Source organism: Microcaecilia unicolor, chromosome 9 (assembly GCF_901765095.1).
Source record: "Microcaecilia unicolor chromosome 9, aMicUni1.1, whole genome shotgun sequence".
Classification (NCBI taxonomy): Eukaryota; Metazoa; Chordata; class Amphibia; order Gymnophiona; family Siphonopidae; genus Microcaecilia; species Microcaecilia unicolor.
The window spans coordinates 71,300,270-71,316,151 of record NC_044039.1 but is presented as its reverse complement, the minus strand read 5'-3'; the positions used below and the strand labels follow the sequence as shown (position 1 = coordinate 71,316,151).

Genomic DNA, 15,882 nt, shown 5'->3' with positions numbered 1-15,882 from the left:
AAAAAGATAACCGCCATGGCAGAGGGCTGCGACTGAAGCAGAGTCATCAGGACAGAGCCAGGTTTCTGTTATGGCGAGCAGATGGAGGTGACGCGAGATAAAGAGGTCCTGGATATAGGGAAGTTTGTTACAGATAGAGCGGGCATTCCATAGGGCGCAAGAGAAAGGCAGAGAAGAGGAGGGGAGTAGAGGAATAGAGATGAGGTTAGAGAGGTCGCGGTGAGATCTGTAGAGTTGGGATAATAGTTGGTGAGGAGGGCCAGGATTGGGATTGATGTCACCAGCTGAGAGTAAGAGAAGGAGTAAAAGAGAGCGGAGGAGAGTAGGAGAGGTGTGGCCACGAAGGCGAGCGGTATTTAGGTGGAATGGGGAAGGCAAAATGGAGGAAAGAAAGAGACAGAGATTAAAAGCCAAGAGGGAGGAAGAGGGTAGGAGAGAAGGTGAGGTGATGAAGTCGATGGATGGGCAGTGAGTTACTGTAGCGGAGAGAGGTAGGGGGTGAGGTCTCCTTCTCCGGCACCGCTTGCGGTACTGGAGTCGGCAGCCACCCGGGTCGTCTCTCCATTGTCGTCAGTGGAGGAAGCTTTACCGGAGTCTTTAAGGGAGTCGACTTCTCGACACCGTCATCGAAGTCGTCGTACTTCCACGTCGAGACAGGCTCGGATCTGGGCTGCTCTTTCTGAGCTTTTGGCCCCATCCGATGATGACAGGCCTGGATTTTCTCTGCCGAGGATTCTCTAGGTCTTCCATCTGATTCAACTTCCTCACCTCAGAAGCAGCTCTCCCCTACGAAAAGTTTGTCTTTTTCCTCTTTTGTGCGGGAAATGTCTGAGGCCATTCCCTTCCCTGTGGAGACTGTGGATGAGCCCAGGGCTAAGATGCTCGAGGTCCTGGATTATCCATCTCCACCTAAGTCTTCCACCACAATTCTTTTTCATGATACACTCAAGGAAGTGCTGATGAGGAATTGGGGGAAGCCTCTTTCATGCCCAACTATTCCGAAAAAGGGAAGCCTCTTTCATGCCCAACTATTCCGAAAAAGGGACGAGCTATGGACGTAATCTACTTAGATTTCAGCAAAGCTTTTGACACGGTTCCCCACAGGAGGCTCTTAAATAAACTGGAGGGGCTGAAGATAGGACCCAAAGTGGTGAACTGGATTAGGAACTGGTTGACGGACAGACGCCAGATGGTGGTGGTGAATGGAATGCGCTCGGAGGAGGGAAAGGTGAGTAGTGGAGTGCCTCAGGGATCGGTGCTGGGGCCGATTCTGTTCAATATATTTGTGAGTGACATTGCCGAAGGGTTAGAAGGTAAAGTTTGCCTATTTGCGGATGATACTAAGATCTGTAACAGAGTGGTCACCCGGGAGGGAGTGGAAAACATGAAAAAGGATCTGAGGAAGGTAGAAGAATGGTCTAAGGCAGTGATGGGCAACCTTTTGAGCTTGGTGTGTCAAAATTCGCCAAAAAACCGAGCATAACTCGGGTGGTGTGTCACTTCGAGAAAAAAACCATAATTTCGCGATATTTATAGTTTAAATAACAAAAATGTATAATTGTAATATATAACTATATTTAATAAACCAAAACCTAATTATTTAACTTACCTGCTTAGTGACTTCTTTGTTCATCTGTCAGTCGGTTTCTTTTGTTGGTCTTGATATTATTTAACTTGTGTGGGGTGCCGTGAACTAAGATAAGTGAGGGGGAGGGGGAATTCTTTAACTAATCTGCCTATTAGTGACTTTTTTGTTGCTGAATTTCATTGGCTAAATCTTCAATTGAAGGTTGGTATTTTGTACACTTCAAGCCCAAGCAAGCGCTACTAACTTCATCTTTCAATATGTTTCTTTTGTTGGTTGGTTGTTGCTGAGAATAAGGTTTCACAAAAGTACGTAGAGGGAAAAATTGTGAGTAAAGCCATTGCTATATTTTTCAGGGTGCTAAAAGTGTCTGGTAATCAGATCCAGGCAGTCCAAATTTCCTGGTAACTCAGATATTCTCTTAATAATTGCATCTTTATTCTGCATATCGTGAAATAGAACTGGTGCACATCTTAGGAGAGTTTCTTTAATAAATCCTCCCTCACTGAGTGCTTTTCCATGCTGAGCTATGGAGTGAGCAATGCTCAAACTTGCAGATGTTAAATTTGTAGAACCTTTTACAAATGTAAGGATGGAATTAGATTGGCTCTTATAAAAGTGTAGCTGCCTGGAAATGTATTCCTTCTTTTCATCCTCACTTTTTTTCAAGAGCTGGGAATGATTAGTTTCAAAATGTCTATTTATATTCCACGTTCTGCTTACTACCGTTTCAGTACATAGAACGCAAAATGATCTGCCATTTTTTTCTATAATGTCATACATCTCGGTCCATGTCTCTTGAAAGGGTTGGCTACTGCTACTACCACTTCCTTTACTTAACCTTGGTTTTTTATTTTTTGGGTTCTCCATCAGGGGGGCAGTGACAGAAGATAGAATTATAGATAGCCTGTTAGCCCTGCAGGCAATTAGGGGTTAACTAGCCTAACTGACCACCTTATGTAAATTAAGATGGCTGCCGCTATTTCTAATGGCGGAAAACGGCACCCATAGCACATGCCCTCGCCTCTCCCGGCCTCCCCCTCACCTATCTCAGTAATGATGGTCAATTAGAAATCCACGACACCCCAGAACAGTAGATTGGATGATGGTTGCTGTGGTTATGTGGTTGCTGGTAATGGCGATCACAGGGCCCTCAGAGATGCGTCCCCCACGGCATTCCGCTGCTCTCTGCTCTGCCGGCCGGAAGTGAGGTCAAACGGCCGTGCAGGAGCCGGGGCAGAGGGAGCAGCAGGGAGGGAACGAGCGGAGGACTCGGAGGGAGCCAGTAGGGAGCGCACACGGGTAAACATGCACCGGGGGGGTGGGGGGAAGGTCGCGCTGCACCTTTGGGGGGGGGGGGGCGCATCGGCGATCCGCCCGGGTGTCAGCAAGGAACGCCGCTGCTTCTCTGTATGCGGCCACATGCGGCCGCGTGTCATTGAAAATGGCTACGCGTGTCAGTACTGACACGCGTGTCATAGGTTCGCCATCAGGGGTCTAAGGTTTGGCAATTAAAATTCAATGCGAAGAAATGCAAAGTGATGCACTTAGGGAATAGAAATCCACGGGAGACGTATGTGTTAGGCGGAGAGAGGGATCTTGGGGTGATAGTATCTGAGGATTTGAAGGGGATGAAACAGTGTGACAAGGTGGTGGCCGTAGCTAGAAGGTTGTTAGGCTGTATATAGAGAGAGGTGTGACCAGCAGAAGAAAGGGGGTGTTGATGCCCCTGTATAAGTCGTTGGTGAGGCCCCACCTGGAGTATTGTGTTCAGTTTTGGAGGCCGTATCTTGTTAAGGATGTAAAAAGAATTGAAGCGGTGCAAAGAAAAGCTACGAGAATGGTATGGGATTTGCGTTACAAGACGTATGAGGAGAGACTTGCTGAACTAAACATGTATACTCTGAAGGAAAGGAGAAACGGGTGATATGATACAGACGTTTAAATATTTGAAAGGTATTAATCCGCAAACGAACCTTTTCCGGAGATGGGGAGATGGTAGAACGAGAGGACATGAAATGAGATTGAAGGGGGGCAGACTCAAGAAAAATGTCAGGAAGTATTTTTTCATGGAGAGAGTAGTGGATGCTTGGAATGCCCTCCCGCGGGAGGTGGTGGAAATGGTATGCACAAAACTAACCCATTTGGAGAAATTGCCCCCTGAGCGCTATAAATCCGGGCTTCATTCTGAAGGCCACTTGAAGGGATGATGATTGAGGTAAACCCCTAGGTATTTAAGAGTCCACCAGAGTTATTGGTGTACCTTGAATGGAATGAGCAGCAGTGAGAGTAAGAGATCCAGAAATCTGTGGTGTTCAAGGTATTCAAGCGAAGATGATGAATGCCAAGCCAATTGGAGATAGATTTTAAGTGGAGCTGAAGAGACCGCAAGTCAGAGCTAGCACGGTCACGATAAGAAATAAGTAGAATGTCATGGGCATAGCAGTATTGGTTAATGTTGAAATCCTGAATAAGAACAGTAAGGGATTGGGGAAAATATTTAAGGAGGAGTGTGGCTAGGAAAGACTGTAAGAACAGGAGATGGAGCTAGGGACATTATAATAATTTGAGAGAAAAGAAGTATACCATTGAAGAACCATACCATCAAGTCCTTTGTCAGAGAGTCTGGACAATAAGAGATTGTGAGCTACCTTAACCCCATTGGAGGCGCTATGATGATCACTAAGCAAAGCCTTTAGCATAAGAGTTTCCATTCTATGACCTTGCCTAAAACTGGATTGCCTCAGATGAAGTAAGCATGATCACCCAGTGTGCTGAAAAACTTTGTCTCTAAGATTCAACAGAAATGGAAGATGATCCTTATATAATTACTGGCCAATTTCTCAAGGGTAGACTTCTTTAAACACGCCACTTCAAGGTGGTTTCCATGATGAGGGAACAATGCAGCTAAACAATTCTTTATGATAGACAAGCAAGGAGAATTAGTCCATATGCGGAAATGTGGAACCTGGCAATGAAATTGGATCCAGCAAACATGTTATAGGATGGACAGTAGTAAGCAGTTCAGATAAATAAAAGGTAAAATGGCAGATGAGGGATCAGATAAAGAACAAGTAGCTGGGTGGGAGAGGAGCACCTGCAGAGAAGAAGTGTTTGGTACTAAACTAGCACTGAACAGAGTTAGGGGGCAAATGATTGACGAGGATTTTATTGACTAACAAGCAACAAAGCCGGTTCGTGAAAAATGAAAGGGACCCTAAGAAGGCTCTCCTCTAAGCGAATTCTCCTCTCTCCCCTGCCCTCCCCTCTATGTCCAGTGATCCTTCCCTCCATGTCCCATGATTCTGGCCTCCCTGCCATGTCCAGCGATTCTCCTGTACTCTGCCCTCCCCTCCGTGTCCCGCGGTTCTGGCCTCCCCTTCATGTCCAGCGATTCTCCTCTGCCCTGCCCTCCCCTCCATGTCCCGCGATTCTGGCTTCCGGCCTGCCATCCGTGTCCCTCGAATCTCCTTTGGCCTGCCATCCCCTCCGTATCCCGCAATTCTAGCCTCCCCTCTGTGTCCCTTGCTTCTCCTCTGCCCTCCCCTCCGTGTCCCGCGATACTGGCTTCCCCTCTGTGTCCAGCGATCCTGCCCTCCCATGTCCAGCGATCATGCCCTCCCATCCATGGCCAGTGACTGTCCTTCCTGCTGCCATGCCTTTAAGCCGTTCATCTTACCTCAGGTGTCGGCAGTGGCAGGCTGGACTCACGTCGCCTCCAGCCTTCCCTTACCTTCCCTCTCAGTGTCCTGCCCTCCTCTGATGTCATTTCGTCTTTACGCGAGGGTGGGACACTGAGAGGGAAGGGAACACTGGAGGCGAACTGGTGTCGGCATGCTCTTATGAACCCAGCCAGCCAACCATCCAGGGAAGCAGAGTTACAAATTATTATATAGAGATCAGACGCTAAATATTCGTCATTCACATCAAGTTTGTAGTGAATTTTTGGATCCTGAGGGAGTGAGCTGAGCCACAATGTGAAAGAGTTTCTGTGAACGATGAGCAGAATTATTAACCACATTAGTAAAGTCTTTTTCCCTGCTCAAGATGACAGTGGTAGAGAAATTGCTGGTCCCTGAAGTGGGAAAGGGACTCAAAAGCCTTGGATTTATGCCCTCATCTTTGAGCACACATGGTTTATTGTTTTAAGAAGACAGTTTGCTATGGAACCAAAGGAACCTGAGGCGAGTGTGCAGATGGCAGCCAAGGAGGGACTGTGGCATCCATGGCTTGAAAAAAAAGTAGAGTCCCAGGAAGTGACCTGATCCCTATAGTGATAGGGAAGCAAAGTTGTAAGAGAAGCAAGAACAGAGAGGGAATAGTGTGACTGAATGGAGATTCATAATATGGGGTGAGATGTGGGTTGTGCGGAGAGACAGTAAGGCAGAGTAAGACAAAAGGAAAATAAGAAGGTGATTGGACTAAGAAACTGGCAGGGATACAAAGAGAAAACGAGTCGGCTTGTTCAGAATTGCATAGAGCAGAATCAGAAGAAGGGATATTAGAGTAAAAGAACATAGAAATAAGATGGCTAGCAGTCTACACTGATTGAGACATTGAGGGTAGAATAAAAAGGCTAGAGGATAATTTGGTAAAAAAGAGGGAGGGTGGAGCAATGAGTTGCACTCCAGCACCTCATGGAGGAACGTGATGGGGAGAAAGCAGCATAGTTGGGGGAAGGCACTGGAAAGGATAGTGCCTTCCCCATCGTGTAACCATGTCTCAGTGAAACAAAACACAGATTTTTTGAGGGGGGACTGGATGAGACTGAAAACAAGTGATGTGTTGGTGCGAATTGACCTATTAGTTAATAAGTGAAACAAGAAGGCAAGTTGGAGCAGGAAGCCTGTGAGCAGTTTAATATTGAGATGGAAAAGTGGTCAAAAATCAAAAGTGAAATATCCATGGAAAGGGTGCCCGAATGGGCAAAAGTAGTAGCAGAACAGGGCACCCAGCTGATGCCCTCAGTGCACCAGAATGGGACAAAAAGCAGTACACTGCCAACCAAAGAAAAAAACAACAAAAAACAAAACCAAAGGGACAAACGGCTCCATTTACAAAGCTGCACTACTGATTAGTGGTACACTGAATGTGAAGAAACCCATTCTAGTCCTATGGTCTTCTTCACATTCAGCTCGCCTTAATCAGTAGCGCTGCTTTGTAAAAGGAGCCTAGTATGTGTTAAGACATTGTGAAAAGAGGAAGAACACATTGCAACCAGGAGTTGCCCTGAGGAACCCACCCAAGGATCACGTTCTGCTCCGTGGGCTCATTTGGTACGTGCCCGCTGTGCGAATGCCACTGAGGAATCATTCAGATAAGGCATTAGTGATGTCACCTTGGTACATCTTGCAAGGGCGGAGCCAGGAATTGGGCAGGGGCCAGGGACAGAGTTGCACCTGCTGGTAACACAAATAGTACAGGTAATAAAGAGACCAGTAGTAGCATTGTTGGTAGTATACTGGCTGATTGCAGGGCTGCACCACCAATTATAGAGGTGATGACATCACTGAATCCTGTGGTGACAAAGCACATATGACCAGGGGACCACCCTGGCAGTGAGTGATAGGTATAATTTATCTTAGCACTCTGGTTATCTTACAAACAAACCTCTCTCACTTGTGATCCTTATTCTAATTGTCCAAAATTATACTTACATTTACACTTATCTGAGAGTAATAGACAAAAGGCTCAGATGTTATTATAAAAAGGTACAGCATTTATTTTATAGTACTGGCAGCAAATAAATGTAATCAGAGACAATGAATTATGCAAAACCCCTCAGAATGGTGGTAAAGTGTCACAAGTACATGTCTAAAGAACTAAGAGAGTGCACACTGAACCTAATCCTGAAATAATAGGATGTCTAACCCCCAAGCACTCACAGGCACTAAGGAGATAACAGTTCAACCTGACAGATGATATCACTCACGAACACTGGATCCGTAGGCAGAACAGGAACTGATGATGATGGATCAGGATTTAGGAACTCAGGGAGCAGCAGGTGGAGTCCCCCAGCCATGTAAGAGTCTTTGCAGGCAGGTGATGCCACAGTTTAATGGGCCTTAATTTTGGTGGCAGACTCAGATCCAGCTGATGGCCGCTATCTAGGTTCCGGCAGATAACAGCTCACTTGCCAACTAGATGATAACACCGTCAAGGTAAGGATTTTTATACCATCTCCCCAAGTCTTGGTGCCAGGTTGATATCCTTGCAATGACGTCAAATGCTGATAAATACAATAACAAAAGTTTATCAAAGATGTTTTGCCTTTGTCAGACTGGATGGCTTCATATTGTCCTCGAGGCCTTACACAGTACCAAGCTCTGCATTAGGGCTGACAATGGCCAAGTCTGTAAAAGTCAGGTTAATGATGTAGGCTAGTGCTCATTGTAGTGCTGTATGCAGGGTTTTGGTCCTACAATCCATTTGTCTGAATTGATGTAGCAGTACTCAAGGAAAGGAAATTATCAGATAACACATTTCACCTTTGTTGAGGTCTGGTGTAATATGCTCATTCTATGTACATCTGTAGATCTATCCAGCTTCTTGCATAGATAGATAAATGATGCTCTCCATTTAAATATTTGATATTCTTCATTGATACTTTTTCTGTAAAACTATCTGATACAGGATGATGCAGCATGGAATGGTGCTATTTAGCATGGAATGGTGCTACTAATTGTGTTTCTGCCAGGTACTTAGAATGGAATGGCGCTACTAATTGGGTTTCTGCTAGGTACTTGTGACCTGGATTGGCCACTGCTGGAAGCCATCTGCTGGGCTAGATGGACCATTGGTCTGATCCAGTATGGCTGCTCTTACGTTCTTATAAGTGGTTTTCTCCTTATGGAAAAGAAAATGTCATAAATAAAATGTAATATATGAAGTCCTGCATTTCTGGTTTATGGCAATTTATTAATGATCCTTTATTTTTAGGAAAGTCCAATATAATGGATGCCCTTAGTTTTGTAATGGGTGAAAAGACAGCCAACCTAAGAGTGAAGAGTGTTCGAGAGCTTATTCATGGTGCAAATATTGGAAAACCAGTTTCTTCTACAGCTAGTGTTTGCATGGTGTACAGTGAAGAGGATGGAGAGGAAATGTCATTTTCAAGAATTGTTGTTGGTAAGTTTAAAAATCCACAGGTTCTTTTCTATATTTTCTTTCATTAATTCAATGGTTTGAGACCAGCTCTGGTGACGGCTAGTAAAACATTTTTTATTCTTTTAGCTCCCGTTGACTTCATAGTAGAGAGAATGACACGGGGACAAAGTTTGGCCCCTCTCCATCCCCGCAGATTCTGTCTCCATCCCCGCTCCATCTCCGCAGGTTTTGTCCCTGTCCCCGCCCCTTCCCTGTGAGCTCTGTCCTCATCTGCAGAAGCCTCGAATACTTATGAGTTTATATTTAAATCTTTTTATTAAAGTACTAGTAAAAAAGGCCTGTTTCCGAAACCAATGAAACGGGCGCTAGCATGTGGCTTTTTTTGTGTGTGTGTGTATGTGTCACAGAGTTATTTTGTGTGAGTGTGTGAGGGAGCGGTGTGTGTGCAGGTTGTTGATGTGTGTCTTTTTTTGTTTTGTTTTTTGCTTGGGGGTTGTGGGATGTGCTGTGCTGTGCTGGCAAAGTGGGTTGGATTGGTGTGTGGCTTTGAGGGTGTGTTTCTGTTGTATTGTGTGTGTGTGGTTTTGTCTGTCATGTAGGTTTGTGGAGAGGGGTCTTTCTGTTGGTGAAATGTAAATGTGGTTGTAGGGGGGTCAGCCTTTGCTGAGTGGTGGTTTTTTTTTTTTTGTTGTGTTGTGCTGAGGCAGCAGTTTTGTTTTAGATGGGCGGAAGGTAGAGGAGCACGTTCTTTGTCTGTTGGTATTTTTTGGCCATTTCAGGGCTGCTGTAGGGGAACGCTGGAAGAGAAATGTGCTGTTGGAAGCAGCGCAATTTTTTTCCATTGGGCTGGGGTTCTGGGCATCCTGGAGGTGGGTGACGGCTTGCCTGAGGACGGGGATGGTTGTTTTAAGTTGGTGGAAGGGAGAAGAGCACGGTCTCGGGCCGTCGGGGGGTGATCCGGTATGTTTGGTCCATTTCAGGCCGGCTGCAGGGGAATGCTGGAACATTTATACGCTGCAAGAATCAGCGCCGTCTTTTTCCGGGTGCTCGGGGAATCCCCGAGGTGGGAGACAGCTTGCCTGAGGCTGGGGATGGTTGGGCACGTCCTTGGCCGCTTCGGCAAAAGGGAAAGAGGAAGGGGGTGGGGAGTTACCTGCAGCCGCCTGAGAAACCATGTATTTGTTTTGTATTATTAGTTTGCATTTCTGTTGAAGAAAGAGTGGATGCCTTTCGAATGATTGAGGTGGTGCGTCGGTGTGCGGTTGTTTCGTTAGTTTGGCAGTCTCCAGCGATTCCTAGGTAGGGAAGGAGTACTCCTCCCCCTTCCTTGGTCGCTGTTTGCTGCTGGCTGGGTCGCGGGTAATCCTTCCAGCTGGGCCGCAGCTTGTCCTGTTCGCCCACGTCCCAGATGGTGACGGGCACATTGTTTTCCGGCTCCTGCGACTCCATGTCAAGCGATCCCAAATATAGTCTTCGCTATAGGCCCTCTGGCACTCTTCAGTACTGGCATTAGGCATTTAAAAATTCCCCCCCCCCCCCCCCCCCCCCGGTCTATTTTTACACATACCCACAGCAGGAATATTCTTTTATCGTTCCAGCGGTGGTTCTGTGCTCTCCATGCTGCACAGATAATGAGCCATTCTGCTGGGGAATGCTCCTCCCTTATTGTCACGTAGTTTCCTCTGATTGGTCCGTCTTACGTTGCCTAGTGTTGCCTGGGAACAGTGTTGTGATGGTCCTTTGTGTTTCAGAATGTTGAGGGTGTTTTTTCTGATTGGTCCGTCATGCGAGGGTGGGGCAGAGAGACATGGTCAGTGTTGTGGCTTCACCACCATGAATCCATGAACCCTTCAGGGAGTGACTGAGTGACTTCAGAACGTTGTCTTCAGAACGTTGAGGGTGAGTTTTATTCTCCGAGGACAAGCAGGCTGCTTGTTCTCACGACTGGGTGACGTCCGCGGCAGCCCCCACCAACCGGAAGAAGCTTCGCGGGCGGTCCGCACGCGAGGCACGCCCACCGCGCATGCGCGGCCGTCTTCCCGCTCGTGCGTGACCGTTCCCGCCAGTCTTTTCTTTTCCGCGCCTGGGGAGAGTCGTGCCGTCGCCGCTCTCCCTTCGCAGCCCCGGAAAGACCGTCGCGTTTACGCGATTTTGTTTAATTTTTCGTTTTATTCGGTTGCCGCGCGCTCCAGTTTTCTTTTCTTCAAAAAAAAAAAAAAAAGAGCACGCGCTCCTTTTTCCCTCGTTTCTAGCGAGGGCGTCGCGTTGCGGCCTTGTGGCCGCGCGATCGATTTATTTTTTCGAGGTGTGATTTCCGCCACCATCGATGACTTTAACTTCGCCGACGCGATTTTTCCGTCGATGTCCTCGAAGGTCCCGAGTGGATTTAAGAAGTGTGGTCGGTGCGGCCGGCCGATCTCGCAGACCGACACCCACGCTTGGTGCCTCCAGTGCCTCGGGCCGGAGCACAATATCAAGTCGTGTTCTCTGTGTCTCGGTCTCCGGAAACGGACTCAGGTTGCGAGGCAAGTTCTGCGGGACTGTCTTTTTGGAACTTGCGCCGGCCCCTCGACATCGACGCCCGGTCCTTCGGTACCGATATCGATGCCCGAAAAATCGGCATCGATGGCATCGACCCCAGGAGAACAGGTCCTGTCGGCCCGCCGGTCCTCCGGTGAGGGTAGAGGTGAGAGACCGCGTGGGCAGTCGGCCCCGGTCACTCCTTCAGCCCGTGGCCCTCAGGACCGAACCCTGTCTGACCCGGTTCCTCGGGACCGAGGGGGATCGACCTCCTCCTCCTCCATACCACCCGGCACCGGTGACGGGCACCGTAAGAAGGCAAAGAAGCACCGTCACCGGTTGCCCTCGACGCATCCGGCTCTCGGTACCGGAGAGGAGTCGACGCCGAAGCGTCCGCGTCGAGAGGAGAGGTCCCCCTCGGTGGTGGAGGTACCGCCACGTCAGGGTCCCAGCACTTCGGTGCAGTCTCCTGGACCCGTGCAACTTCCGGCACCGATGCCTCTACCGGCCCCCACGTCTTTCCCGACAGCGGGCCTGGACGAGTGCCTCCGAGCCATCCTTCCGGGGATCCTGGAAGGGCTGATGCGCCAGGCTGTGCCGGCGCCGATGACTGTGGCGCCGGCGAGCTCTAAGCCCGGTGCCGAGGGGCCGAGTCGACGCCGCCGCCGCTTGCGGCGCAGGTCTCGACCGCCACGCAGGTGGAGTCCCCGTCGATGGAGGGAGCTTCGTCCCTGCCGACGCGGGAGTCCACCGCTCGACAACATCGAGGCCTCGGTGCCTCGACGTCGAGCCGGGCCCGGTTCAGGACTCAGCTACATGAGCTTATGTCGGATACCGAGGAAGAGGCCTCGTGGGGGGAAGAGGAGGACCCCAGATATTTCTCCTCCGAGGAGTTTGCGGGTCTTCCCTCGGACCCCACGCCTTCACCAGAGAGGAAGCTCTCGCCTCCTGAGAGTCTCTCTTTTGCCTCCTTTGTGCGGGATATCTCTATTTGCATTCCCTTTCCCGTGGTCTCTGTGGATGAGCCGAGGGCTGAGATGCTCGAGGTCCTCGACTATCCATCACCACCTAGAGAGTCCACCACAGTGCCGCTGCACAATGTCCTCAAGGAGACACTGCTTCGGAACTGGATGCGACCATTATCTAATCCCACCATCCCCAAGAAAGCAGAGTCCCAGTACAGGATCCACTCGGACCCAGAGTTAATGCGGCCCCAATTGCCCCATGACTCGGCGGTCGTGGATTCTGCTCTCAAGAGGGCACGGAGTTCGAGGGATACCGCCTCGGCGCCCCCGGGGCGGGAGTCTCGCACTCTGGACTTGTTTGGGAGGAAGGCCTACCAATCCTCCATGCTCGTGACCCGCATCCAGTCATACCAGCTCTATACGAGCATCCACATGCGGAACAATGTGAAGCAGCTGGCGGACCTGGTCGATAAGCTCCCGCCGGAGCAGTCCAGGCCTTATCAGGAGGTGGTCAGGCAGCTGAAGGCGTGCAGAAAGTTCCTGTCCAGGGGTATCTATGACACCTGTGATGTGGCATCTCGTGCTGCGGCCCAAGGTATAGTGATGCGCAGGCTCTCATGGCTGCGCGCCTCTGACCTGGACAACCGCACCCAGCAGAGATTGGCCGATGTCCCTTGCCGGGGGGGATAACATTTTTGTTGAGAAGGTCGAGCAGCTGGTGGACCAACTGCATCAGCGGGAAACCGCCCTCGACAGCTCTCCCACCGGGCGCCTTCAGCATCCACCTCAGCAGGTGGACGTTTTTCCCGGGCCCGGCAGGCTGTGCCCTATTCTTTGCGAGGCGTAGGTACACCCAGCCGGCCCGAAGGCCGCGTCAGGCACAGGGACAGCCCCAGCGCGCCTCGTTCTCGTCAACAGCGTGCGCCCTAAGCAGCCCCCTGCGCCTCCACAGCAAAAGCCGGGGACGGGCTTTTGACTGGATCCACGGAACATAGCCGCCCTCAAAGTGTCCGTACCGGACGATCTGCCGGTCGGAGGGAGGTTAAAATTTTTTCACCAAAGGTGGCCTCTCATAACCTCCAATCAGTGTGTTCTCCAAATAGTGCGGTGCGGATACGCCCTGAATTTGGCCTCCCTGCCACCAAATTGTCCTCCGGGAGCTCAATCCTTCAGCTCCCATCACAAGCAGGTACTTGCAGAGGAACTCTCCGCCCTTCTCAGCGCCAATGCGGTCGAGCCCGTACCACCCGGGCAAGAAGGGCAGGGATTCTATTCCAGGTACTTCCTTGTGGAAAAGAAAACAGGGGGGATGCGTCCCATCCTAGACCTGAGCGGCCTGAACAAATTCCTGGTCAAAGAAAAGTTCAGGATGCTTTCCTTGGGCACCCTTCTGCCAATGATTCAGAAAAACGATTGGCTATGTTCCCTGGATTTGAAGGACGCATACACTCACATCCCGATACTGCCAGCTCACAGACAGTATTTCAGATTCCGCCTGGGCGCACGGCACTTTCAGTATTGTGTGCTGCCCTTTGGGCTCGCCTCTGCCCCACGAGTGTTTACAAAGTGCCTCGTGGTGGTAGCGGCGTACCTTCGCAAGCTGGGAGTGCACGTGTTCCCGTATCTCGACGATTGGCTGGTCAAGAACACCTCGGAGGCAGGAGCCCTCCGGTCCATGCAGTGCACTATTCAACTCCTGGAGCTGCTGGGGTTTGTGATAATTACCACAAGTCCCATCTCCAGCCAAACCCAGTCTCTGGAATTCATAGGAGCTCTGCTGAATACCCAGACGGCTCAGGCCTTCCTTCCCGAAGCGAGGGCCAACAACCTCTTGTCCCTGGCTTCGCAGACCAGAGCATCTCAGCAGGTCACAGCTCGGCAGATGTTGAGACTTCTGGGTCATATGGCCTCCACAGTCCATGTGACTCCCATGGCTCGTCTTCACATGAGATCTGCTCAATGGACCCTAGCTTCCCAGTGGGTTCAAGCCACCGGGAATCTAGAAGATGTCATCCGCCTCTCCACCAGTTGCCGCACTTCACTTGCTCTGGTGGACCCATACGGACCAATTTGACCCTGGGACGTCCATTCCAAATTCCGCAGCCCACGAAAGTGCTGACGACGGATGCATCTCGCCTGGGGTGGGGAGCTCATGTCGATGGGCTTCACACCCAGGGTCTGTGGTCCCTCCAGGAAAAGGATCTGCAGGATCAAACCTCCTGGAGCTCCGAGCGATCTGGAACGCACTGAAGGCTTTCAGAGACCGGCTGTCCTACCAAATTATTCAAATTCGGACAAACAATCAGGTTGCAATGTATTACACCAACAAGCAGGGGGGCACCGGATCTCGCCCCTTTTGTCAGGAAGCCGTCGGCATGTGGCGGTGGGCTTGCCAGTTCGGCATGCTCCTCCAAGCCACATACCTGGCAGGTGTAAACAACAGTCTGGCCGACAGACTGAGCAGAGTCATGCAACCGCACGAGTGGTCGCTTCATTCCAGAGTGGTACGCAAGATCTTCCGAGAGTGGGGCACCCCCTCGGTGGACCTTTTCGCCTCTCAGACGAACCACAAGCTGCCTCTGTTCTGTTCCAGACTACAGGCCCACGGCAGACTGGCGTCGGATGCCTTTCTCCTCCATTGGGGGACCGGCCTCCTGTATGCTTATCCTCCCATACCTTTGGTGGGGAAGATCTTACTGAAGCTCAAGCAAGACCACGGCACCATGATTCTGATAGCGCCCTTTTGGCCCCGTCAGATCTGGTTCCCTCTTCTTCTGGAGTTGTCCTCAGAAGAACCGTGGAGATTGGAGTGTTTTCCGACTCTCATCTCGCAGAACGACGGAGCGTTGCTGCACCCCAACCTTCAGTCCCTGGCTCTCACGGCCTGGATGTTGAGGGCGTAGACTTCACTGCGTTGGGTCTGTCTGAGGGTGTCTCCCGTGTCTTGCTTGCCTCTAGGAAGGATTCCACTAAAAAGAGTTACTTTTTCAAGTGGAGGAGGTTTGTCGTTTGGTGTGAGAGCAAGGCCCTAGAACCTCGTTCTTGCCCTGCACAGAACCTGCTTGAATACCTTCTGCAGTTATCGGAGTCTGGCCTCAAAACCAACTCAGTAAGGAATCACCTTAGTGCGATTAGTGCTTACCATTATCGTGTGGAAGGTAAAGCCATCTCTGGAGAGCCTTTAGTCGTTCGATTCATGAGAGGCTTGCTTTTGTCAAAGCCCCCTATCAAGCCTCCTGCAGTGTCATGGGATCTCAACGTCGTCCTCACCCAGCTGATGAAACCTCCTTTTGAGCCACTGAATGCCTGCCATCTGAAGTACTTGACCTGGAAGGTCATTTTCTTGGTGGCAGTTACTTCAGCTCGTAGGGTCAGTGAGCTTCAAGCCCTAGTAGCTCATGCTCCATATACCAAATTTCATCACAACAGAGTAGTGCTCCGCACCCACCCAAAGTTCCTGCCGAAGGTGGTGTCGGAGTTCCATCTTAACCAGTCAATTGTCTTGCCAACATTCTTCCCCAGGCCACATACCCGCCCTGCTGAACGTCAGTTGCACACATTGGACTGCAAGAGAGCATTGGCCTTCTACTTGGAGCGGACGCAGCCCCACAGACAGTCCGCCCAATTGTTTATTTCTTTTGACCCTAACAGGCTAGCAGATTGCATTTCCTTCACTTACGCCCAGGCTGGGCTGGCTCTTGAGGG

At 50.2% G+C, this 15,882-nt stretch overlaps 1 protein-coding gene across 1 annotated transcript in view; it reads left to right on the top strand.

Moving 5' to 3' along the window:
* The window catches only part of SMC1B (structural maintenance of chromosomes 1B), a 1,336,696-nt gene that overhangs the window by 28,492 nt on the left and 1,292,322 nt on the right, over window positions 1-15,882 (top strand). The window contains exon 2 of the mRNA XM_030213853.1: window positions 8,525-8,713. Within this exon, the coding sequence (XP_030069713.1) occupies window positions 8,525-8,713 (189 nt within the window). The remainder of the gene's footprint in view (window positions 1-8,524; window positions 8,714-15,882) is intronic.